General features: G+C 44.3%; 1 protein-coding gene across 1 annotated transcript in view; it reads left to right on the forward strand.

The window, feature by feature from the left end:
- The window catches only part of LOC144770733 (sialic acid-binding Ig-like lectin 8), a 398,100-nt gene that overhangs the window by 165,346 nt on the left and 205,009 nt on the right, over window positions 1–27,745 (forward strand). Inside the window, exon 2 of the mRNA XM_078655471.1 lies at window positions 13,205–13,510. Within this exon, the coding sequence (XP_078511597.1) occupies window positions 13,205–13,510 (306 nt within the window). The remainder of the gene's footprint in view (window positions 1–13,204; window positions 13,511–27,745) is intronic.

The following is a 27,745-nucleotide window of genomic DNA, read 5'->3' on the forward strand; positions in this document are numbered from 1 at the left end:
GGTGCAGGTGGTGGCAGTGGACGGGATGAGGGTCAGAATGGTGGCGATGTCTGAGACTACGGGGTACTGTGGCACCACCACTTTGTTGACTTCTCGCAGGTCGATGATGAAGCGGTACGCTTTCTCATCCCCCTCACCTTGCTTCTTAACAATGGGTAAGATAGGACTATTGCAGACATTACTAACCACTTCCTCTACCACTCCTGCATTTACCAAGGACTGAATAATCGCTACCAATGCCTTCTCGCCTTCGGGCGATATCCGGTACTGTGGGAGTTTCGGGAGTATTGCATCTGGTCGAACAGTTATGTGTACAGGATCGATCATCATTCGTCCTACATCCGAGTCGTTTCTGGCCCATAGGTGCAGGGGTAGCGATTCGAGCAAGGATAGGTCAGCATCTGTTAAAGTGTACATATGTCGTGCGGGGTAGGGTCCGGACATGTTCGGGTTGTCGTACAGGATAACTCGGACTCCTTCCGGGGAACACCTAATAGTAGCTCGGAAATGTTTCAGTAAATCAATACCCATAATAGCGTCAGGGGAGTTGGAGGAGAGCAGAAACGTCGTGTCAGTGGGATTGTTTCCTAGGTCAAAGGAGATAGGTACAGACAGGGGATTAGTGGAGGGCGTCCCATCGAAACCTATCGAGGTAATGTGTGAGCCAGACAAGGGTGCCCTTGGAATCAGTCGTTTTGATAACACACTACGTGTCGCTCCAGTGTCTACCAAAAATGGAGACTTTGTACCCAGGACCTTAGCAGTGACATAAGGACCTTGCTGGTCAACACAGAGCTCGACGGGATCCCTCCCTTGCCCCTGGCAGTCCTATGCAGAGTCGTGATCATTGTAGCCATCGGACTGTTGGCACTGATTCTGTCGGGGGCGGTCAAATGTGTTTGGTCTACCAGATCGGTCATTGGTGGTGTCGTGGGTCTGTCCTCGTCCCTGCCCTCCAGTTTTGGGGCCATTTGCCATGTCCCTTGTCTCTTTATTTTTAATCAGTTCCCGAAGGGCTAGGCATTGAGACTTCCAATGTCCAAATTCTTTACAAAATGCACATTGGTTCTCATCAAGGTCGGTTCGTGGAGCGCCAGGGGTGGGGTTGCGGTCTCTAGGGGTCGAATTCCTAGGGGCATTTGACTGGTAGTTTCCCCTATACCGTTCCCTCCCTGTGGTCACTCCCTGTAGTTGTGCAATCATTACTCGTTCCTTTAGGTCCTTTTTCTTTTTCTCAGTTGCCCTTTCGTTCTCGTTCTTTTGGTGTTCGTAATACTGAGCCATCTGAAGGATAGCTGCAGGTTTAGAGGCTCCCCAACTACTTTCGCTAGTCTGTAACTTTTGGGAGACCTCTTGCGATAGCCCCTTTACGTAGTTCTGCACGAATAGGTGTTGTCCGGTTGCGGTGGTCATGTCTTGGCCACTGTAGTCGGAGAACACTGTTTCAAATCGTGAGAAGTATTCTGATACGTCCTCCTGAGGTTTCTGGCGGCAGGCCGTGACTATCGACCAGTCTACCTTCTTTTCTGAGATCAACGTTTTTAGCTTCTGCACTATTTTGTCGGGGAGTTCCAATATGTCTTTTACAGGTTTCTTTCCGGGCTCTCGCTGCCTATCTAGTTCATCGAGTTTTGTCCAGGTGTGTCCGAACAGATCTGTGTGGTCGGCTCTCCGGATTTGCTTCCACACATCAGCCGGCAGACACAACCCGAAAAACAAATCCATGTCCGCTAGAGTCATTATGGTTGAGCCCAAGGCTGTGCCTAATTCGGTATAGAATGCTGTAGGGTTCTTTCTTAAATCGGGCAGGGTTTGTCTAAAAGTTAAAATATCTTGTCGATCCCATGGTTGGTAAACCCAGTTGTACACAACCCTCCCTTTGGCATCTGCATGGTTGATATCATCGTTTGTTCCCTGACCTCTTGGGCTTCTCTGATAGGCATCATGGTGTTGGCTGCTTCTAATGAGGGCTCAATCGTCTCAGGGACTGTGATCTTGACCTCTGGTTTCTGTTCCGCGAGGTGGCGGAAGACCTCAAGCGTTTGCATGAAGAGGTCCGTCACATCGCTTTCAGCCCCATCTCCGACATCAACCCTTCTATATAGAGCCGTCACTTTAGCAGGACCCTTAGTCTGGTACCTATCCTCATACGCGTTCAGGGTGTGGTAGCTGAACCGTAAAATAAAATGCCGTCTGTGACTACCGGCATGCGAGTTGTGCATATTCATCGTATATTCTTCGCTCTCCTTTCGTTCTACCAGGGTTTTTGCTATTTGGTCGATTCCATCCCGCTCATCTTTGCTCAACCTGTTTGGTCTGGCTGTTAGATGCCTGCTGATCTCATGCTCATCTGCTGTTGTTACCAACGCGGTTGGTGCGAAGGCCGTAAGAGCCGGGGCAGTAGCGCTAGGGTTACTCACACCTGCATTTTGAACTGGTGAGTGTTGTGCTAGAGGTTGGCTGGGAGCATAAGGAGGAGGCATGTAGATAGTTGGAGGACCGAGCAGTAACTCGTCATTTGCTCGCTGTTTGGAGGGAATCTCCGGGTAGAGCGCAGCGGTGGTCCTGACAGGGCATTGACCTGTCAGTCCTGATTCTTGCGTTTGTTTAACTTTCTCTCTTCTTCTTATTTCTTCATCTAGTTCTTTTGCGGCTAGATGGGCTGCTTTTCGTAATTCTTTCACTGTTTTTACTTCCTCTCTTTTCCTGCGATGGTCTGCTTCTTTGCGCCACATGCCAATACTAACGAGCATAGTGGGCGTTACCTTATTTATTTTTACAGCTGCTTCTAGTGTTTTTATTTTATTTTCATCAAAAGAACCTATCAGTGGCCACTGGTTTTTAGGATCCCTTTTTGTATATTTATGCCATAACTTACTATAAGCTATAGCGACTAGTCCTTGCTTAGTAAACATGTCCTTATTAGGGGTGCCCTCCAGTGGAGCTGGATGGTTCATCTCTAATAAGCGGTCCGGGTTGACCCAACTATGAGCCAATGGGGAGAAGATAGGCATGACGGATTACAATGGGGGGCAAAAGCCTGCACTACCTATCTTTTCACTATTTGCAAAGACTGGACAGAATAGTCTATTCTACGCTATTTGCAAACAGAGAATACCTCCAGAAAGAACCAATTCCAAACAGTCAATGTTTGGGCAAACAATCAATCAATGAGGAACGAAATAGGTACGACGTGTTAAAGGTTTGCGTTACCTACCCTTCCCTCTCTGCAAAGGGAGAGAGAATATTCCTATTCTTCCCCGTTTGCAGGCAGAGAAGATCCCTAAGAGAACCAACTTCGAACAATTCAATGCTCGATTCAATCAATCAATCAATGGGGAGAAAAAAAGAATAGGCACGACGTGTTAAAGTTTTGCGTTGCCTACCCTTCACTATCTGCAAAGACTAAACAGAGTATGGCGATTCTGTGTTTGTTTGCAAATAGAGAATTTCTCAGAAACGGTTAATAAGTAATACTAGTATTTTCAAACAATCAATCAATCAATTTCGCAATTTGTCGTGTGTCACGACCTTACCCGGACCGCATGGACAGTTTCTCGTCTTCCGCTTCCAAAGCCCGATCGTCCTCTATTCTCTGTTGCTATCGCGGCACTCCTGGTGGTTCCCAGTCAGGACCGTAGATCACTCGGGAGAGGTCTGCTCGGAATCAGTGAAGTTCAGATGATCGGCTGTCAGACGAGGGTCTATCGGACAGGAGCTCTTCCGATCGTTGCAGTCGTTCACTCTGTCGTCGGGACCTCTCCCACTGGATCCACGTGTCGCTGATGGGCCCCGCGTTTGGGACGCCAATTGATAAAGATCAATTTACAATGGTCAGGCGATTTCAGTAGTTGTTTGGTAAGTTAAATTTGCCCGGCGTAAAACGCCTCTAATACCATACGAAGTTATTCAATAAAGAGGCAGGCGCTGGAGACTGGAAGACAGGAAACAAGTTTTATTCCGACGGAGTAGAACACGTCAGATCGGACAACAAGGTATCGTCTCGAGGTGCTCTCTCTACCTCTCTGAGACCTGGTCTTTTATACACTGGTTCAAGACATGTGGACGCTCTTTATTACAATAAGGGCATTTATGAAGCATGAGAATGACATCAGAACGATATCCCCGACACCCCCCAGTTCCAGCCCATTCCAACACATGACAACAGTAGAGACCCTTTCCCCTCATATGATTGGGAGGGGCTATCACGCAGCTGAGTGTTCTGCCGATCTCTTTGGAGTGTGTGCGCCTGATCGAATCTCCGGGGGTGGGGATGTCATGATCAATAGTGGCCTCTTTCAGGAGAGGCGAGTGCATACAGTAATGGGCAATAAACTGTATCCTCGGGCTAAAGGATGACCAGCAGTCAGTGCTGACGTTCAGGCTCAGAGGAAGGGGTCATCAAAGGAGGGGTATTCATGGACGGAAAGGAGGTGTTGGTCAGGCGCGGGGTGCGATTCCCTGGGACAGAGTCATGGGAGGGGAGGGTTCATGACTTGTGCATGCGAGTGCGGGGGCAGCCAGGGTGCGCGGGGAAGGCTTGCATGGTCAGGGAAGTGTGCTGACGGGCGATCGTGAACAGGGAGACCATGGTACCTAAAATGGCTGTCGTGTATGCTCGTACGTGGGTCTGCAAGATGGCGTAGATGATGTTCAATACATGAACTAAAATTCCACAGTACGCCCTTTACCTCCGAATGCCCATTTCTTTGGAGCCTTAACTGCTCCCGTTTGATAGTTACTTGTTGAAGGGCATGGGGATATCAATAGTTCTAGCTTTTTATTGATTGTGTCATCAATTGACCCCAGGACTTTTTCAAAAGCCTTACTGACCATTTCCTCCAGTTGTCCCTCAATGGTAGTCTGAGGTTCAGACATAGTAAATAATACTATTTGGATTATAATGTTTTAGAAAGGATTCCTAATTACCAGATGATGTCTGTTCTAAATATTGACAGGATCGAGTTTAAATGAATATAAATTAAAATATTATCTGGTGTTGATTAATATTAATATTTTCGTATATGTCGTCTCCCTTGAGGAATTACCGCGAGCCCAACCAGGTAAAATGGCTGCTTAGCATTATTTAATGCAAACTGCCCAATTCCTCAAAATGGCAGTCACGAACGTAGACGACGTGCGTCGGCCGTTGTTAGGATCATTCTTCTAACCCGGCTCCCCGGACGCTGTTGTACGTGTCGAGGGGGCCGGGGAAGTCCTTCCAACTCTAAATCGGGATACGGAGGTTCCGTGAAGTGCTTCAAGACTCACCCGGAGGTGGGTGTTCACATCGCGTATATGCGCTGCTGGTGCGCAATGAAAAATTTAAATAATGATGCTCGCGTGCAGGGTTGGAAAGAGTAGGAAACGCAAATACCGGTCCAGAATAGAACCGGAGGTTAAAGGGGTGAAAAAACGACCATGGTAAGGGCGGTGAAGACGCAAAAGGCGATTAATAGATCTAGTAGAAGGATAAAGAAGGCCAGTAAGGGCCAGAGGTATTATTAAACAAAAGCACAATAAGATATTAAGAAAAGCCCATTACCAAGCATGTATTAAGTTATTAAACGAAGCTCACTAAGCTTCCATTAAAGGAAAGGCATACATTTAATTATCACATTGAAAGTATATCGAAGGAACTGGAGAGATACTTATCTTTCTGAGCAGCAGCAACAAAGAAGGATTATGGATGGTCTCCAAGGGACTTTATAGCTATTTATAATGTTGATTGAAGTTCCATGTTCTTCAATTGTTGCTACTGAGCAGTGGTAATAAAGGAGAATTTGCATAATATGGCCTCCGTGTCGTGCCATAAAATCCACGAATTCGAGGATTTTTTGTGATTTCGCGTGAATTCGCAGACCGCAGATCCACAAAATTCGCCCATACGTAAAGGCCATGTGCTGGACCAAGCAGAAACAGGGCAGGAGGGGTGAATGAATGCTACTAAGTCCTTCTTATCACAAGCACATCCACGTCCATTGCCATGATGAGGATCTGCCGGGCATGGTAGATCCCAGCTACATTCCACTGATGTGCAGCAGTGGCTGCCAACCTTTCCGCCTCCATCTGCACCATTTCCTCCGTGAGCCTCTGCATGTGTGCCAGATTATGGCTGGTATCGCTGGAGCCACTCTGAGAGGACAGGTGTTCTTCTCTCCACGTCATGACTCCAACGATGTCAGTCAGGGCTCATTGGAGACCATGGAGCAGGCCTACACACCCAAGGATGGCGTCAAGTTTGGTTGCCATGATGCCAAAGCCCAACCGCACCTGCTCAGCCGCCTCCCCCTGACACTCCAGCACATGGCGTTGGAAGGCCGGGGCTGTCGGTGCCTCCTGCTGGGTGGTTTGGGTAGTGGGTGGGGTCTCCTTGATGCAGCAGAGCAGCCCTGATCCAGGAGGTGAGAGGCAGATGAGGTCAATGATGTCTTGGATGGTTTCGATGTCCATTGTCCTATTGTGCTCTCCGATGGCATTCACCTTGTCCATGATGTCCTGCCATATTTCATTTTTGGTGCCCAATGACAGGTTGGAGGTGATGAACAGTTGTTGAGGTGTTCCACCACCTCCGTGACTATGATCCTGTTAATCTGCGGACTGAACTTCGGCTTCCTCTTCTTCTTGTCCTTGCCCTTCCCTGGCCCAGAGGTCCTGGGCTGGTCGTCCAGGGGGCTTGAGGAGTTGCGCCCACCCTCTGTGCTTGCTCCGGCCGCCTCCACAGTGCTTGGGTGTTGGTCAGTTTGTGTTTGGGTGTTTTTTCTACTTTTATGGTGATTTTTCCCACCTGCCAGGTGTGTTTTGCAGGCCTGGTGCTGTTTATCTCTGATTTCCTCATCACGCTATAGCCAATCGCAGGTTTTTCTGCGTTGGGGTTTGTGTTTGTATCTCCATCAAGGTGGTTGTATCGCGGGTATTGGCTGCGGTTTCGGCAATCTTTTGCATGCTACCACCATGTTCTGAATTCCACGTTGTCACTGGGTTGTTTTCCCACGACAGGCTACGATGCTGAAAGTTGCGTTACGCTACTCTTGCAGTAGTTATCACACGTTCTAGTGAATATACCGCTTAGTGCGCTGACGCAGTGAGGGCTGGTGACCTCTGAAAGTGGTGTGGCGTAATCCTGTGGTCACCACACTGTTTGCCTTAGGTGACCCCTATATGTTAAAAATTAGCTCCAGTGTGTCAATACCAGAATTGTGTCATGGTTACTCTCTTATGCCAAGACGAACTTTCAATATATCAATACCCAAATGTCGCCATTAATCCTGCCCATATACTATAGGTGGCAAATACATCATAAATTACTCACAGTATCTCGAAGCCGGTATTTTCTCATGGTTTGCTTCACCCAACCATACCTCCCACCCTCAATGCGTTGCCAAGTTTTATCTCTAGTATGCCAGCACTGTCGTTCTATCATAGTGGTCCCAGTAAAGCAACAATTACAACCAGTATGTCAATGCCCACATTTTTAATGGGTGCCCTCAATTATGACAAGAAATACTTCCAATATGCCACTGACAGCACGTTATTTTGGGCTTTTCCAATAAACAAAGAATGATCTTGATTATGCTATGACCAGCATCAGAATCACAAGAATAAAACATGCTAGCAAGTACACTCTTTCTCATTTACGCTCAGTATCATTCATATTCAGTCTCATTTTCTCTCCACCTCACTCAATTTAACTTATATTCTCACTTACTCTGATTCATATTCGCCCAAACTCACTCACACAATATACCCATACTCTTACTCTCACTCACATACACACTTACACATTCACTTTTACAATAATTGACACTCACTCACAACTACTAGTGTACAGGGACTTTGATCTAATCTCCTGGGGTACAGGTGTTCTAGTTTGACAATCAGGTATTAGTAGGCTCCTTAGGCCCTGGGCCTTGATGCAACTGTATCTGATGCACCATTAATTGTGACATACAGAGAACTGTTCCTATTGGGGCAGGGTCAGGATCGATTTGTATATGGCTCCATCCAAACTGAGGTGGCATGGTGTACAAAATAATAATGCTGACCTGAGTAATTCCCAGTGGCTGTGATTAATTCAAGCATTCCATTCATCACTTTTTAAATTCAAGGAATCTATCCATACACTGTTTAATATACCTTAGTGTAATGCCTTAAGTACGTCAAATATGTCCAGACATGGGTCCCATGAGTGCTATGCCTTTCGAACCAATCTGAGGTGAAGATGGTCAGGGGTTGCTTGTGTTCTGGTACAGTGAGGTCCTGGCCTGATAGTTTGAGATGAACTATTCCCATTGTTCCAGGTTTAAGACTCTTTTGCATGTGGTTGGATCCAAACCACAATGGATTGGTGTTCAAAGTAACACTGAACTGGGATGCTACTCTGAGAAATTACCAGTGGCTGAGATTAATTCAAGTATTCCAACTGTCACCATTTACAGATCCTTCACTGACTCACTCCTACTCCCTCTCCCAACCCTCACTTATTCATGTTCCATCTCAAACATACTACATTACTACATGTACTCTCTCTCAATGTCATTCTCTCGCCATCCCTCACAAACACACTTTCATTCATACATGCACAGATGAACACCACTGTATTTTTTACTTACCGTTCTTATTGTGCTGTTAACTTAAAGGTTCAATGCAGCAGCAGAGCAAGAATACCGTGTTGGACATTGAAATCAGCAAGCCATGGCTCTCAATGAGAAGCCATACAGAGCAGCATGGCCAGGATTAAGTGGCAGACCTACTCTTCGCCCTCCGCCAGCATCTTGTTAGGATTAGGAGCACAGCACTGTAAGAAGTTTATACAGTGGTGAAGATCCTGTCCCTAAATATATCTTTGGCTCTTCATTGGCCTGTGGGATATACTGATATGATCCCCAACAGCCCTAACTTAGCAGATATATTGTGCTGCCTGAGGTATGCCAAGTTTGTCTGCTAAATAAAATGGATTGTGCCTGTGTGAGGGGATCGTAACTGAAGTATGCTCCTCACATTTTCACTCCCGATATTGATAGTAGTTGGTGGTGTGGGAGCGGACCATGGCCTGCTCCTGCACTGCCAAACCTGTCGGGCCCCCCACCAGATTATGAGTGTTTCTTGTGTCTGGTGGGCTGTTTACGCCGATCCAATGAGAGTGCCTTTGAAAATGGGCACCACAATAGGAGCACCAAAAAAAGTTCCTGTATGCCATGGACTGTAAAGTCCATGCTGTGCAGGTTCTGGGGTGCATGCACACTTGGGAGCACATGTTGTGCCCCCCTGCATGCACCCCATGACCCTGAGGCAATATGGGGCCCTATAGGGCCCTCTTTTTTTCCTCTCCACCTTTCATGGAGTAGGAACCACCATGAAAACTTGTGATATGCTTTGTGGGACCGCAGTCGTCCCCCCAAGCTTATATCTGCCTCAAGGCCACAGTGCAACCTCTGAGAAAAAGAGTGGTTCAGTGGCGGCTGCAGTGGTCTGACAGCCCTAGTTTTAAAAGGGTGGTTGGAGTGCCAGTGCGGCAATAGCTGGAGTGCCACTGCCACGCATCCTCGAATCTAGTGGTACTCAGACCACCAGACTCATATAAGGGCCCTCTCTGAATGGAGCATTGCTCATTTCCCTCAGTCCACTCCTCATCCTCCCATCATCAGGAGCTTGGAGCAGAGGCCGGAGAGGGCTGGCCTACGCACTTGTGGTGCTCATAAAAACGCTAAAGTTGTGTTCACACAGAGGGAGAGGTGTGGCGCAGCTGTCAGGGTGGCTGAATCCAGAGCATGTGGTTCACAGTTTGATCCCCAGCGGCAGCTTAGCCCTGCACTGTGTGACTCTGGGCAATAGCTCGCTTAAACTCCCTGATGGCTCCCAGCACCTTGAGACCATTAGTGGTGATTAGTTTGCACTTAACAAATACTGGGTGATTATTATTTATTTACATGAAAACTGCTAACTTACATACTTAGCAGTGTGAGCAAAGGATTCCAGCATTATGGGGCTCCTCACAAAAGGTAGGGCTGCACCCTGAAGCCCCTGAATAGGAACTGCATGACAATCCTATCCCTAACATCGACAAACAGAGGCAAAGACATTGAATCGTAGAGCCTCTGCTGGATAGTACAATTGCCTTATTGCCTATACTGCAAACAAACCAGGTTGGTGTGTGCAAAAGTTAATGCATGTGTTTAGGATGGTGCAAACTCCAACAGTTTTAGTGTAAGCATGACCCAGCCTATCAGTTGTAATGATCATTTGTATTTATATAGCACTTCACACTGCACCTGCGCCATTTTGAAGCAGGTTAATGTGCCTTTCTGTGATGTAATATCTACTTGAGCTTATGCTCACTAGTATTTATTTATTAAGGAGCAAAATTAGAACGTGTCCTTTTAAAAATAATTCAGGTCGTGTAAAACTTAGGATTAAACCATTATGAGCTGACTTTTCACCAACAGATGAGGTCTGATTCAATATAGTACAGTGAGTTACTGTGAATGTATAGGCTTCACAGTCTCTCAAAAAGAGGGAAAATAGATTTGGCCTGCAGAGAGCCCTCAAAGCACTGCACCGCTACAACCAAGAAAACAATCTTCAAGTGAACCAGGGCAAAACCAAGGTTGTCTTATTTGGTACATTCACGCACAAAAAAAAACTTCACTGGAAGCTGGTCTCCAAATTACGACAACTTCGGCCAATAACTATCTTGGAGTGTGGCTTTCCGAAAGTGCCGAACCGGCCTTGAAATTGAAACACCTTAGAACTAAGGCCATTCCTGTCACTGTCATCCATTCAATGGCAGTAATACCGTGGTCAAGCCTGTTACACCTGAAAAGTATAGCGAATGCTGGTTTTGCAATTGTGTTAATTTTAACAGCACATTATAAAACTGAGATATAATAAATCACAGCAATTTTAGCCTTATATCAAAGGTAAAGTGTTGGTTTATTTTGACCATATAATATGTTTTCCCATCTCACTTCATGATCATCAGTTACTTGTTTATCATGCATCTGCGATATGTGAAAGCATGTGTTAATTCTATTTTCATCACAAATGGTGTTAACAAAAAGCCTACCTTGCTTTTCAAATCCTCCAGTACCCCACATCTGGGAGTCGATTCCGATCTGGTAAAAAGCTCTCCGAATTGCTGTTCGGAGCGTTTTTCCCATACGAATCGTAACCTGCAACGTCCCCCTTACATGCGACGAAGTACGATTCGTACCAGGAGCTGGACTCCGTACGAATCGTTCAGGGACCGTACAAATCAAATCCTCGTACGAATCTCCCTCGGAATCCGCTGTATGCGACACCTGTACGGTTCGCGGCTGCTTTTTCCGAACCGGCAAGTACGATTCGTGTTGGGTACGCACCGTACGACCCTTTTTCTACGGGAGCTGAAAACAGCCGTAAAAGCAGAGTTCGCCCCGAAACAGGTACGGAATGCCCCCCCCCCGGTACGGTGCATACCCCCCATGATCGCAGGGGTACGCACCATACCCCTGCAATCATGGGGTGTACGCAATGTACCCCACGATCTTGGGGTGTATGCACCGTACCCCATCTACGCTGGGTGTACGGTGCGTACCCCATGTTCGCTGAGTGTACCGTGCTTACCCCCCATGATCGCAGGGGTACGGTGCGTACCCTTGTGATCATGGGGGGGTACGCACCGTACAGTGTGTATGTGAATGTGCGCTTTTCCATACGAATCGCCCTTACCTGACTTGGACCACAGGGATCGCGTCCTGATACCCCGGTCCAGATCGTACTCGTCGAGTCGTACGGTGTGTGTACGAGTCGTACGGAGACGGCTCCGGATGCGAATCGTACGGACGAGAATTTTACAGGATCGGAATCGGCCCCATAGTGTCACTGGTTTCATGTAAAAAATCCCTTTACTATGTAGTCTGAGATAAAATGAAACAAAAGGATCGAAATAGTCTACAGCTGTTCCTCAGAAGAATTTGCCTATTATGTTACATTTTGTCGTCGCAAATAGTAAATGATGTCAGAAGAAAAACACTTTCTGGACCTCTGAATTGCTTGTTCTCCCTCTGAGTTCATAATATATTCTCAGTTCAGGGTAGTGTGCCTGTATGAATGCAGATAACAAACTGTATTAGTGCTTGGAGAGGGGTGTGCCATGTCACAGTAGGGTGTGCAGTGGGCTGATGTGTGTGCAGGTTTGTGAAGTGCCATTGAGAGTGCAGGGTGGGTAGTGTGCACATGTGAGTGTGGTATGGGAGGAGTACCTGTGCTGCGGGGGGGATGTGCCTGGTGTATAGTGTGCCAATAAAGCTGTCAGTGCACAGTAAACTGTGTGTCTCTGTGAGAAGTGTGCATGTATAAGTGCTGTGAAAGTAGCGTGCCTGTGAGTGCAGGGTACAAGCCTGCTTGGAGAGAAGTGTGCCCATGTCACTGTAAGGTGTGCAGTGTGCTCATGTGAGTGCAGCGTAGTGTAGTGCCATTGAGAGTGCAGGGAGAGCAGTGTGCACATGTGTGTGCAGTATGAGAGGTGTACCTGTTTGTGATGGGGGGATATATGCCTGTGTGGTGAGCAAGGAAAGCAGCCAGTGCAGCGTAAACTGTGAGTCTGTGTGAGCAGTGTGCATTGTATAAGTGCTGGGTGAGAATTGTGCCTGTGGGGGCATTGTTCAGGGTATAGAGCATGCATGGTGAGAGGTGTGCTATATGAGGGCAGGGTGCAGCGCCATAAAGCAGGCCTTCTGGAATTGTCAATGATTGATTTTAAGGCTGCCTCATCAATCCTCCAAATACATATTTCCTGGTCTATCCAGAAAGCACGTTATCCCTCTCATTCCTTAAAAATTCTTTATCAGCCCGCACCACATAAAGATAGTCAACATTCACCCATCAGTGATGTCCACCTAGGCTTCTCCACCTGTCCAGCCGCTAAATCCACCTGTTGCTGCACTCCTCACACATCCATCCTTCCAGCTGCATTACTATTCGTACATGTATCCCGCCTGCTGTCTTTTGCGTTCCAGCGTCTTTGTGTGTGACCTGGATGTAGATAATGGCGCCTGCTTATTGTGAGTTGTCTGTGTGTGCAACAAACAAACCCATATTGTATTATAACACCACTACTCTTATACAATATTCAGACCTCGTCAAAGCTTCTTTATAGCTGTAGCTACCTAGAATTTGTAATTTACTGTATACACAATGACTTTATTTATTTTTATGTTATTAGGTCTCCGCGACCAGCCAGAAATCTCTCTCCCTCAAGGAGTGATGGAGGGTGAAACGGTGACTGTGGAGTGCACGGCGCCCGGGAGGTGCTCAGGCACAGCCCCGAAGATAACCTGGAGCGCTGAGTCACAGTTTGTATATCATCAATCATCCCGTAATACTGATGATTCTGACGGCACCCGAACCTATAGATCTACTATCACATTCACTGCCTCGAGGGACCAGAACAACAAACGTCTTACTTGCAGCGTGTTTTTCCCAGCCGTGGGTGCATCCAGTCATAGAAGCGTCTGGTTGAACGTTGAATGTAAGTGCAGCTTTTATCCAATCTCAAAGAACAACACGTACATGACACGTCAATGAGATAAACGTACCACCTGGCTGGTTTCAGTCAAGATGCATTGCACCAACATAGGCGTGATGCAACAAGACAACCAACAACAGGCAAGGGTTAGATACTTCCCATTGCAGAGATCAAAGTATCGAAGCAAAGTTTGCAAAATGTTTTCCAAGATGACTTTTATCAATTTCCGGACATGCACTTTTGAAATTTTTTACCAGTATAAACAAATTTTTAAATCTTTTAAAAAATAAACAGTGGACGAGTTATGGTATGGAGAACGGTTTGAAGAGAAATAAAATCATGTTGTTAAATTTTCCATTACCTCATCAACCGTTCCTGGCGCCAGTGCTACTAAATCAGGGGCCTTATTTATGAAGGCCTTGCGCCGCCGGTGCGTCACTTTTTCCCATTTTTAAAGTGGCGCACCTGAGGCGCAAGGCCTTCATAAATAAGACCCCAGGAATGTCTACTTCTGCCGAGACACCACATCAACTACCAAACATGTGGCATGTTTAGCATCGTTTTGATTGGCTTACTTGTGTGTTTCCACTGTTAACATTTAGGAAACTGTTTTATTATCTTTTTATTAAACACTCTATGACAGTGCAGGTGATTTCTTACTCTCTGACGTAGGATGCCCCCCTCAAATACTTGCACCTCTGTTGCTTCCTCTTCACCTGCCCCTCACCAGCTCCTTTATTGCTCTCCAACCTTCTGGGATCATTCAAAAATATGAACTTAATTTTGCTATCTTTTTAAAGGCCCAGAAGGGTTTACTGACAAATCATCGACAGCCAAAACATCCCCACACCACAATATCAAGTCATAAATATCAACATCCTATATTTATGAAGGTAAGTAAAAAATGTCGCAAAATGTATTGATTACCTAAATATAAATGTAAAAAATATAGTTTTTATATACATATAAAGTAAAAAAATGAATAATAAACTTAAAATAAATAAATAGATTTAATATACAATTTAACAAAAATAACAAATAAACTTAACTTATAAAAGTAAAACACACATATAATAATTATTATATGTATTTACTGTGAAATAATGAATAAACTATTAATTTAACTGTATTGTATAATTTTAAAAAGATATGACGCTGGGACGCTCACGGGCAGCCATGCGCTCTACAGTAAAAATAAAATAGAACAAATAATATATATATAGATATATATATATATATCCACAAACAAGCTCTCCAACTGTCGGGAGCCCCCATCCCTGCAGGGCGGCTTCAAAACGGGAATGGAGAATCCCGTAAACGGCTTCGCGCCGGCAACACAAAGGAAATAATGAAGCCACAACTCAAAGACTTTCTGGCATTTATTACCAAATGGATTGGCAACATATCAGTCCTTACGCGTTTCAGCAAATAGCCTTTTTCACAGGTGAGCACTGTTGTAGTACTCAATTTCTCATACCAAGTGGTCATGTGACTCGGGTAAGAAACTACTATGCCCAGCATGCACCAAGGTCGTTGAAATAACACCCGAACTGTGTAAAAATGTTCGTTCTTCTAAATAGCGTTTTATATCACACAGTCTCAATGTCTTTTAAATAAAGTGCAAGTTGCAGAAAAATAAAAGTCACATCTTCATTGCAATAGTAACAGCATTGCTCATTTTATGCTGCCTTACTGCAAATCCTTGCCTCCTTCAAAATGCCAGGTTCAGTCAGAGTCGGTAGGAAGAGATAATTCCCCTCCTCTCCCTTTCTCCTGCTCGTGGACAAATCCCTTGGAAATCCATTCAGGGTCACACAAGAGCGAGCGGGACATGCTCCCCAATTTGAATCCACAAACAAGCTCTCCAACTGTCGGGAGCCCCCATTCCTGCAGGGCGGCTTCAAAACGGGAATGGAGAATCCCGTAAACGGCTTCGCGCCGGCAACACACAGGAAATAATGAAGCCACAACTCAATGACTTTCTGGCATTTATTACCAAATGGATTGGCAGCATATCAGTCCTTACGCGTTTCAGCAAATAGCCTTGTTCACAGGTGAGCACTGTTGTAGTACTCAATTTCTCATACCAAGTGGTCATGTGACTCGGGTAAGAAACTACTATGCCCAGCATGCACCAAGGTCGTTGAAATAACACCCGAACTGTGTAAAAATGTTCGTTCTTCCAAATAGCATTTTATATCACACAGACTCAATGTCTTTTAAATAAAGTGCAAGTTGCAGAAAAATAAAAGTCACATCTTCATTGCAATAGTACCAGCATTCGTCATTTTATGCTGCCTTACTGCAAATCCTTGCCTCCTTCAAAATGCCAGGTTCAGTCAGAGTCGGTAGGAAGAGATAATTCCCCTCCTCTCCCTTTCTCCTGCTCGTGGACAAATCCCTTGGAAATCCATTCAGGGTCACACAAGAGCGAGCGGGACATGCTCCCCAATTTGAATCCACAAACAAGCTCTCCAACTGTCGGGAGCCCCCATCCCTGCAGGGCGGCTTCAAAACGGGAATGGAGAATCCCGTAAACGGCTTCGCGCCGGCAACACACAGGAAATAATGAAGCCACAACTCAATGACTTTCTGGCATTTATTACCAAATATATATATTACCTACTGGCGGTCGCCAGTAGGTAGTTATAGTTAGGATCTACTTTCCATAGGAAATCCGCAACATTCTATTAGGAATAACTTTGGCGCCGGTGGACGAATCTTCGTGAATTTCTCAAATTAGCTGGCCAGCTCGCTCCGCTCCTTCCCTGAAAGTTTGGGGGGGATTCGTCAAGCGGGGGCCGAGATAAAAGGGGAGTCTCAAAGCGTGTTTTCCCCATGTTAATTTCCATAGGGCGGTTGGACTCACTTTTAGCCCGAATGGCTGAATGGATTTCCACCAAACTTGGCAAAATTCTAGGGAATGGTAGCCCGATGTGCCTTTGCTATGTCTCAAGATATGTGCTCCAGAGGATTTTGAGTAATTTAGGTTAAAAAAAATATATATATCTATAGGCGCACCCTGGTAGGCGCACCGGGGCGCGCTCCAGCGCGCTACGCAAGTTCGCGAGCGGAAAGCTGATTGGCTCTCGGGTGTCTGTAAACATTCCAAACAGTCCGGAGAGGCCGCCATCTTGTGTCTTGGTAGGATCGAGACACAAGAGGTGGTAAAAACAAAGGGGGAAATGACCATAAGGGGGCAGGGTAGACCCCCCGTGACCCCCTAGGTTTGATGTGGGGGCCATAAAAGGGCACCGCGGGGCATAACAAAATTCAATTTTCGCAGGGGGAGCGCCCGGTACGCGCACCGGGGAGCGTACCGGGGAGCGTATCATGGAGAAAAAAGAATGACAGAGTTTTTAAAAAAGGTAGCATTTTTTTATAAATTGGAGGTAGTTCTGAAAAGAACTTTTTTTTTTTCTTTTTGTTGTTTTATATTTTTTTATACTTTTTTAAAACGATTGTATATTTTTTGGGGATTTTTTTCAGGGGAAAAACAAAAACGGATTCCAAAACTGCTCAACAGGAGCAAAAAAAATTGAAAAATCAGGGACGGGGAGGGCAGCGGTGTTCCTGTCTCTTTAGAGCAATGAGTTCAACGCTCTGCTCCCCATAACAGAGCAGTTCATCACAGTCCACGCATAGAAATATTATGCCTGCAAACACCGGCTGCACATTAGGGACCATTCTTCCACGTGGTGTTCCTGAAGGTGTTGCTCCACCAGTGGAGGTGCTGCTGCCATCTCTAGGTAAATTCCATGCCTGGTCCCTGACACTCTCCCTGGCATAGTTATTTGGGTGTCTTCTCTGGACATGCCTAATTAAATTGGCATTTCCAAAGCTATATTTTTTATTAGGATTGCCTCTGGATAAAATACTGCCACATATCTTGCAGGTTACCTTAGCAGCATTAACCTTTTTTTTTCCTTCAGGGATGTCAAAACATTTCCAAATTAAGTGGTCCTTTGTTTTGTGGTGAGGAGGGTCCTCAGGCAAAAAACCATCAGAATCACTGCTGGATGACTCCCTTGCAGCCATTGCTGTAGATCAGGAAACTTTAAGAAGCAGATAATGCACAGAACACCTCTTGCTCTCTCCAAGTACAAAGCAATAGTGAGAGAAATCGGTGGGTTTCTCAATATTTGAACCAATGAAAAGTGTTATTTTAAAGTCACATGGCTTGACGATGTGATGAGTGATGTCACTGACCATGTCATGAGTGATGTAATATGTGACGTCATCAGCAGTGCATTGCACACGCAAGTTATAGTGAGTCCAACTAACTATAACGTGGGAATTTCAATGGTTTTATGCGAGTAAAACTTCCAGCTAACTATAACTGGTGTGAAACTTATGGTCTTTTCAGTGAATTTAATAGGTTTTTTAAATGCTAATTCCTAACTATAACTGGTGTGAAATCTATGGTTTTTTTCCGTGAATATATATATATATATATATATATATATATATATATATATATATATATATATATATATCCAATAGCAAATGCCCTTGAGCTTGAGCTTACAGAGGGCTCCCAAAGCTGATCTCACCATCTGGTTTGCGCGCCTGCCCCTCATGTCTCCTTTAGTTTCCTCCATGCCCGACGCGTTTCGAGGCCAACTCCGCCTCGTAATCATGGGCTGCTGTGTGTACACACCGAAGGCTCACCGTTTTGTTTATTGACAAAACGCCCACAACATATATATATATATACCAATAACGTAACATTTATGTTAAAAACTGGCTACCTATGGAAAAGCGCATAAGGTTTAAAATTCAGGTCCTAGCTACATGAAGAAGCGATTTAAATGGCATATTTCTGGTCGAACACTTCGGTCGACTTCACTGAAGTTAATTGCCGAGCCAACGTTCCATCTTCAGAGATGGGATGGGAAAAGTTTCTTCAGCATTACTACAAGATGGTGGAATAAGCTGCCATTTGATTTAAGAAATGCCTCTGATCTGCTATCCTTCAGGAAGGGTCTAAAGACATAACTCTTTACTCTGTAACCCCGCGTAAAGATTGGGACTACGACAGTCAGTGTTCACTATCTGTCGATTCTTCAAACGCCTTGACGCCGCCCGGTAGATGTGCGCTATACAAATACTTAAATAAATAAATAAATAAATAAATAAAAAACATTCAATTGTTAATTAAAACTATTTAAAAATATGTAAACTTAAATTTCCCACTCCAATCAAACCAACAGTTGGGAAAGTGTTGGATAGCGGAGAGATACAAATTACTATTCCCACTCCAATAAGTGGAACATTAGGGAAAGTGTTTGATAGAGGAAGGGTAAAAATGCTAATCCCCTCCAGTCGGTGCAACAGTAGGAAAAGTGTTGGATAGCAGAGGGGTCAAAATTACTATTCTCACCTCAATAAGTGTAACAGTAGGGAAAGTGTTCGATAGCGGAGAGGTACAAATTACTATTTCCACTCCAGTGAGTGTAATAAGTAGGGAAAGTGTTGTATAGCAGTGTGGTAAAAATTACTATTCCCACTCTAATCAGTGCAACAGTAGGGAAAGTGTTGGATAGCGGAGGGGTAAAAATTACTATTCCCACTCCAGTCAGTGCAACAGTAGGGAAAGTGTTAGCGGAGGGGTAAAAATTACTATTCCCACTCGAGTGAGTGTAACAGTAGGAAAAGTGTTGGATAGCGGAGGGGTAAACATTACTATTCACACTCCAGTCAGTGTAACACTAGGGAAAGTTTTGGAATGCGGAGAGATAAGAATTACTACTCCCACTACAGTTAATTTAAATTTAAAAACAAACAAAATATCTACAACAAAAAATATTTGAAAACTAAATCAAATGAAAAAATATATAAATAAGGTAAAACTTAAAATAGAAATATATTTTATATAAATAAAAAAACATATTATAATGTTACAAACATAACAGATATACCTACAAATATTATCTTAAATACAAAATAAAAACATTTTTCAAACAAACAAATACCTTTAGATAGAAATTATTTATAAACAAAAACATTATTAGATATATTTATTTTATTTACATCCTACCCTCTAACACTGCACAATTCACAACCCACATCTAAATTAAATATAAAATGTATGTTCACAATTAACATACTTACTTATAACTTAAATAAATAATATTAATTAAAAAACAAATTTAAACACAAAAAATAATTAACATCCGACACTTTACCCTTATAAACCTCACAACCCACACCTAAAATTAATTACACAAATTCCATATTTACTTTTCAGTTACATATTTAATATTAATTAACAACAAATTATTCATTAATTAAAAATACATTTTTTCCCACCCTTTAACCCAATAAACTCCACAAACTGCACCTAAATTAATACACTGCACTGCACTGGTGCTATGAGACATTTTATTTACATTCAATAGGATTACAGCTCACCCAAAGCTTACCATTTGTTAGCTTCAGTGCTGCTCTCATTTGCTTTGTTAGTGATGCCCTCCTCCTTTGTTTGGCCGTCACTTGGAGCATGAACCGAATACGTGTGTCCTTCCACTGCTTTTACAGCAACTTATATTTGTGCTTGTGTTTTCATCACCCATATCAGTTTCTCAAACATGTGCTTCTAATGTTTTTTCTTTTCTGTCCTCTTCACCACCCCCATATATATTGCTTCTTTTTCCGACCCCTCCCCGTCCATGTTGTTCTTTTTGATGTTTCCCCACACACATTGATTCTTTTTACTCCCACCCACTCCAAGACCAAATTGCTTATTTTGATCATCCCCCTGCCCACATCTATGTTTATTCTTTTCTTTCCCACCACTCTGCCACATCCATTTGTTCTGCCCCACACCACCTGCTGTGTCCCTGTTTCAGCTTCCCCATACCAACCAGGCACTGTTTCTTCACCTCCCCTTCACTTGCCCACATCCATTTCTTCTCCCTCCTTTCTCTTACCAACAGACAAAAGGGGAAAAAACTCAATGGCGTGGGCAGCACTACCCACTTGATAGCACCTTTTTTTATCATCCTGCTCTCCACCGTCACGTGCCCTCCCATGCACCAGCCCCACTCGTCCTCACATTCACAACCACTACTCTCTCCACAAAGCAAATAGCTCCCCTATAGGCAAGACCTATTGGATTTGCTAATTCTTGTTTACAGTGTCATTGATGAGGTGAAAGCACATCATACAAATGGCTTTACCATTAAACTGTGAAAAGACTGATGTGAGCATACATTTTGTTTACTGAGCACATTCTAATGCACTCTGCACAAGAGATAATATGTTTAATGTAAGCAAGAATGCCAAGCGCCGCATTCAAGGGGCGCGCACTTAGGATCCGGCCCCCCGGGCCCCGCCTCCGGTCTCACGAGATTGGGCGGCCGGCTCGCCCTATGGGCACCTGGCCGCCCATAGCACGCCCGTAGCACGCGGTCAGGTGGCGCTTCCGGAGAGGTAAGAGGGCGGAGACCCTGGGCCTATTTAAGGGCAGTACCCCGAGGCCTCGGTCTCTGTTCCTGTTGCCCCCTCGCTCGCCTAGGACCTTCGCGCCAACGCTCCTTATCCCCAGGGACAAGTTTCGGACTCGGATTGTAACTCCCACCCACCCGTTCCTTAGTTTAATGGTTTCTTAGGGTGTGTTGCGGTAATGAGACCTGCGATCAGTGAACATTGATGGACACAATGGACAGGAGTCCGCCTTCCGCACTCCATAGGCCAGCACTGAGGGGGGAGACGGCAAGCTCTCCGCAGGGAAGGAGTGACCACCGGCTGGGGAGGCGAAGGCGACAGATTTCGAGCCTCCTGGGTCCCTGGGCAGCCTGGTGGTCGAGGGGTGGGCCCTCGTAATGGCGGACAAGGATCAGAGGTTGGGGCCCACCACTTTAAGGGGCAGGTACACGGCACCTGGCGTAGGATGCTCAGTTGCGAGATGCGAGCCCGAGGGTCTCCCTTAGTGCTGGGGGATATGAAGAACGACGAAATGTCATTATTAAAAGTGTAATGTTATTTACCACTTATGCATGTTATTGCTTGTCATGTTTATGAATTGTGATAATAAACATGGCCGTTTTTATACCCACGCAAATCTCTTGGTGATTTATATGTGGGTTTCTGGATTGTTGGTCAGGGGGAGGCGGAGACATTGCTGGGGGGTCCGGGTCCTATGCATTCAAAACAGCACAAGACTTGTGGCAATCTATTTTAACGCATTCGTTAACCATGCTTTTGCCACTGCAATAATCCCAGCCTCCTGGAGGGGCTCCATTGTTTTCCCCATTCACAAAACCCACTCTAACCCGGCCAATTACAGGCTTTTAACTCTACTCGATTTCGAAGCAAAGTCTTATGCTCGCATTCTTCTAAAAGAGCTGGAAACATGGGAAGCAGAAAAAGGTATTCTCACTCTTTACCAATCCTGGTTTACGGCCAAGAACTCAGCAATGTATAACATCTTATCTCTGGCTCACTTATCAGCAATAGCGGCCAAGAGAAAGCAACCACCCTTGTTCTGCTGTTTCATTGACTACAGTACTGTATTCGACACAGTGGACTAGGGCAAGCACTGGAGGAAGCTAGTTGCCTGGGGGATCCCACTCAACTTCTTAGGGCAATCGCATCATTATAGAAGGGAACATGGTGCCGCCAACTAGTGTGGCTACCAACAACGGGCTTAAACAGGGCTGCGTGCTGGTTCTCTCTTTTTCAACCTTAATACTGCAGATATGGGAGCAGCCCTGGAAGGAGCCGGATTAGTAACACCGAGGCTGGGAAGGTGCTTCTCCCAATTCTGCAGAATGCAGACGAAACAGCCATCTTGGATCACACGAGATTTGGCCTACAGAGAGCCCTCAAAGCACTGCACCACTACAACCAAGCAAACAATCTTCAAGTGAACCAGGGCAAACCAAGGTTGTCATATTTGGGACATTCACGCACAAAAAACAACTTCACTGGAAGCTGGGAGACCTCCAAATTACGACAACTCCGGCCAATAACTATCTTGGAGTGTGGCTTTACGAAAGTGCCAAACCGGCCCTGACATTGAAACTCCTTAGAACTAAGGCCATTCCTGTCACTGTCATCCATTCAATGGCAGCAATACCGTGGTCAAGCCTGTTACACCCGAAAAGTATAGCGAATGCTGGTTTTGCAATTGTGTTAATTTTAACAGCACATTATAAAACTGAGATATATAAATCACAGCAATTTTAGCCTTATATCAAAGGTAAAGTGTTGGTTTATTTTGACCATATAATACGTTTTCCCATCTCACTTCATGATCGTCAGTTACATGTTTATCATGCATCTGGGATATGTGAAAGCATGTGCTAATTCTATTTTCACCACAAATGGTGTTAACAAAAAGCCTACACTGCTTTTCAAAACCTCCAGTACTCCACATATAGTGTCACTGATTTCATGTACAAAATCGCTTTACTATGTAGTCTGAGATAAAATAAAACAAAAGGATCGAAATAGTCTACAGCTGTTCCTCAGAAGAATTTTCCTTTTATGTTACATTTTATCATCGCGAATAGTAAATGATGTCAGAAGAAAAACACTTTCTGGACCTCTCTATTGCTTGTTCTCCATCTGAGTATATAACATATTCTCAGTTCAGGGTAGTGTGCCTTTATGAATGCAGATAACAGCCTGTATTAGTGCTTGGAGAGGGGTGTGCCACTGTAGGGTGTTCAATGTGCTGATGTGTGTGCAGGGTTGTGAAGTGCCCTTGAGAGTGCAGGGTGGGTAGTGTGCACATGTGGGTGTGGTACGGGAGGAGTACCTGTGCTGCGGGGGGGATGTGCCTGGTGTGTAGTGTGCCAATAAAGCTGTCAGTGCAGAGTAAACTGCGTGTCTCTGTGAGGATTGTGCATGTATACGTGCTGTGTAAGTAGCGTGCCTGTGAGTGCAGGGTACAAGCCTGCTTGGAGAGAAGTGTGCCCATGTCACTGTAAGGTGTGCAGTGTGCTCATGTGAGTGCAGAGTAGTGAAGTGCCATTGAGAATGCAGGGGGAGCAGTGTGCACATGTGGGTGCAGTATGTGAGGTGTACCTGTGTGTGATGGAGGGAAATATGCCTGTGTGGTGAGCAAGGAAAGCAGCCAGTGCAGCGTAAACTGTGAGTCTGTGTGAGCAGTGTGCATTGTATAAGTGCTGGGTGAGAATTGTGCCTGTGGGGGCATAGTTCAGGGTATAGAGCCGGATGGTGAGAGGTGTGCTATATGAGGGCAGGGTGCAGCGCCATAAAGCAGGCCTTCTGGAATTGTCAATGATTGATTTTAAGGCTGCCTCATCAATCCTCCAAATACATATTTCCTGGTTTATCCAGAAAGCACGTTATCCCTCTCATGCCTTCAAAATTCTTTATCAGCCCGCACCACATAAAGATAGTCAACATTCACCCATCAGTGATGTCCACCTAGGTTTCTCCACCTGGCCAGCCGCTAAATCCACCTGTTACTGCACTCCTCACACATCCATCCTTCCAGCTGCCTTACTATTCTTACATGTATCCCTCCGCCACAGTGAGCATGTATCTCTCTGTGTTGTCTTTTGCGTACCAGCGTCTTTGTGTGTGACCTGGATGTAGATAATGGCGCCTGCTTATTGTGAGTTGTCTGTGTGTGCAACAAACAAACCCATATTGCATTATAACACCACTACTCTTACACAATATTCAGACCTCGTCAAAGCTTCTTTATAGCTGTAGCTACCTAGATGGTGTAATTTACTTTATAAACAATGACTTTATTTTATTTTTATGTTATTAGGTCTCCGCGACCAGCCAGAAATCTCTCTCCCTCAAGGAGTGATGGAGGGTGAAACGGTGACTGTGGAGTGCACGGCGCCCGGGAGGTGCTCAGGCACAGCCCCGAAGATAACCTGGAGCGCTGAGTCACAGTTTGTATATCATCAATCATCCCGTAATACTGATGATTCTGACGGCACCCGAACCTATAGATCTACTATCACATTCACTGCCTCGAGGGACCAGAACAACAAACGTCTTACTTGCAGCGTGTTTTTCCCAGCCGTGGGTGCATCCAGTCATAGAAGAGTCTGGTTGAACGTTGAATGTAAGTGCAGCTTTTATCCAATCTCAAAGAACAACACGTACATGACACGTCAATGAGATAAATGTACCACCTGGCTGGTTTCAGTCAAGATGCATTGCACCAACATAGGCGTGATGCAACAAGACAAGACAGCCAACAACAGGCATGGGTTAGATACTTCCCATTGCAGAGATCAAAGTATCGAAGCAAAGTTTGCACAATGTTTTCCAAGATGACTTTCATCAATTTCCGGACATGCACATTTGAAAATTTTTACCAGCATAAACACATTTTTAAATCTTTTAAAAAATAAACAGTGGACGAGTAATGGTATGGAGTAGGGTTTGAAGAGAAATAAAATCATGCCGTTAAATTTTCCATTACCTCATCAACCGTTCCTGGCGCTAGTGCTACTAAATCAGGAATGTCTACTTCCGCAGAGACACCACATCAACTACCAAACATGTGGCCTGTTTAGCATCGTTTTGATTGGCTTAATTGTGTGTTTCCACTGTTAAGATTTAGGAAACTGTTTTATTTCCTTTTTATTAAACACTCTATGACAGTGCGGGTGATTTCTTACTCTCTGACGTAGGATGCCCTCCCCCCCCCTCAAATACTTGCACCTCTGTTGCTTCATCTTCACCTGCCCCTCACCAGCTCCTCTATTGCTCTCCAACCTTCTGGGATCATTTAAAAATATTAACTTAATTTTGCTATCTTTTTAACCCCTTCGCTGCGGGGTTAATTTCCCGCTGTGCTGGGGGGAGGGGGGCGCACACGGCGCCCGCATGCTCATGACGAGCTGAGCTCAGTCATCATTATTGGAACTGCGTTACTCTCTATGTAAGGGGATAGAGTGTCTGCGAAGATTGAATAAATACTGGACATTGCTTTTTTATCCCCTAGGATGTTGGGCCACTTTACAACCCGGTTATTCCTCTTCAGTGTGATTTCATCATCTAGACTACCAGTATTAACTTTGCCAGAGGGTACTATAGAAAAAAATTCTGGTGAAACCCTCAAACTCAAGTGTAAATGATCTCTCTCTGTTCTAGAGTCTATTCTAAGGTCACTCAAGTAGCACGAGCAACCTGATGTCACCAGCATGTAATCTATATAGCTCCGTGATTTGCCTCTGTAAAACGTATGGGCTTTAGGTCTATCTGATGGAAGTCACCCATTACATGCTCTGAGGTTGTGTGCCAGTGTTTATCATCATCATCATCATCATCATCATCATCATCATCATCATCAATACTTTATTCGGTTATTAAAGCAAAACAACCGTAAAAGTACAAATAAAATCACAAATTTCAAAATGTCATCATAAAATACAGTTAATTCATCACTAATAAGGATATGATAGATTTCCGCGATCTAAAAACATTTTCAAAAAATGCTGAAATAGATGCAACAGTTAAAATATTATCTAAACTTTGAACAGCTAAAAAAGCAGGTAGACAGCGATTTATTTCCACATACTTCAATATGGGAACAATCCATCTTCGTCTTGGGATCGAGTAAAATTCACAAAAGAAGAGGATATGAATGTCTGATTGTTCAGATATTTCATCACAAAGGGCATTTAGATAAAACTTTTGTCCAATCGTTCATATTAGGGAAGCTAAGTGACCTGAATAAAATATTTAATCTAAAACGAGTTAGTAAAAACCTCTCGTAATCGATCATTTGCAATTTAACATATGGCTGCATTTTTCTGGTAGTTGTTATCAACTGGTGTGCTACCACCGTTTGTTTCAACATCTCGATAGAGGATATACACTTTTCAGGATAGCTCACACACTTTTCCTTCAGTGCTTTTCTGGAAGTATCACACATGGAGGAAGGTTCATCATAATACCTTTCCAGACCTAGGACGGTGAGAAACTTCTTCACATAGCTTAGCCATCCAACCCTTCCACCGTTATCTAGCCTCATCACATCGTTCAAGATGGAGCGGTTTAATTTACATTCTTCGATGGTTCAGGCCCTATGCCATAACAGAACCGGTGCAACCTTTATTGTGTCTTCCAAATATGGTTTCCCAAGTACAGTGTGGCAAACATATGTGGATACATTTTTTTGAACAGCTAAAAGATATTTCATAAAGTCTTGTTTTGTTTGGTCCCCCTGAGCAAGGAAAATGTCACTTTTCTTATATAGTTTCACAATACTCATAAATTTGATCAGTTCAACCAATGACAATTGTCCAAGTAGAATGTCCGTGGTAAAGCAATAGTCTGTATATTTATTAAATTCCTTAAGGAACGACTTACAGATTCCATGGGCGGGAGGCTGCTAGATACCGAAGGAGACTAATATTGTCGCGTGAACAGAAAATAAGATGTTGGAAGCAATTATATGCATCTCTTTGACTCACGTTTAAGTGGTCCGTACTCGCTTCAATACTAAAAAGGAATTTAATAAATATACAGACTATTGCTTTAGCCCTGAGGAAGTCTTTATGGTGATGTACCAAAGACGAAACATGCATGTTGGCTGTAGTGTTGTGATCTAAAACACAAGATACATTTGTTTGAAGAATACTGTCTCACAAGTCCATGTGGAGATAAGAATTGACGAAGAATAAAGTATACCACAGACATTCTATTTGGACAATTGTCATTGGTTGAACTGATCAAATTTATGAGTATTGTGAAACTATATAAGAAAAGTGACAAATTCCTTGCTCAGGGAGACCAAACAAAACAAGACTTTATTAATGCAATTGTGACAAATTGCAAATTGGCAATACAGGGTGGGGGCTGTCTGGACTCCCTTAGTAGCAGAGTATAAAATAATTTATAACAGAAAAACCTAAACCATCAGACATTGCGCAGGAATACCTTACTACCCATCTGTTGTTCTTTTTAAAAGATATTTCATGAAGGTGTTTTTTCACCACCTGTAATGATCTCACATTAGGTATCCCCACAGTCCAGCGCCATATGTAGCAATTGCTACACAGGTAGCTCTATACACTATAAGCATCTCCCTAGTAGGTTTTCTACCCATTCTTTTGCTAAAACTTTTTAGGGCCATTATTGATTTACAAAACAGTAACCTTCTTGACTTGATTGCATTGTTCCATATACCAGTATGGTCGAATAAAACACCTAGGTATGGGAAGGTTAAGGTAAATTCAACTGGGCTAGAGGAGACAAAGATTATCTTTCTCTTTTTGGCTGCCCCAAGGC

Source organism: Lissotriton helveticus, chromosome 7 (genome assembly GCF_964261635.1).
Source record: "Lissotriton helveticus chromosome 7, aLisHel1.1, whole genome shotgun sequence".
Classification (NCBI taxonomy): Eukaryota; Metazoa; Chordata; class Amphibia; order Caudata; family Salamandridae; genus Lissotriton; species Lissotriton helveticus.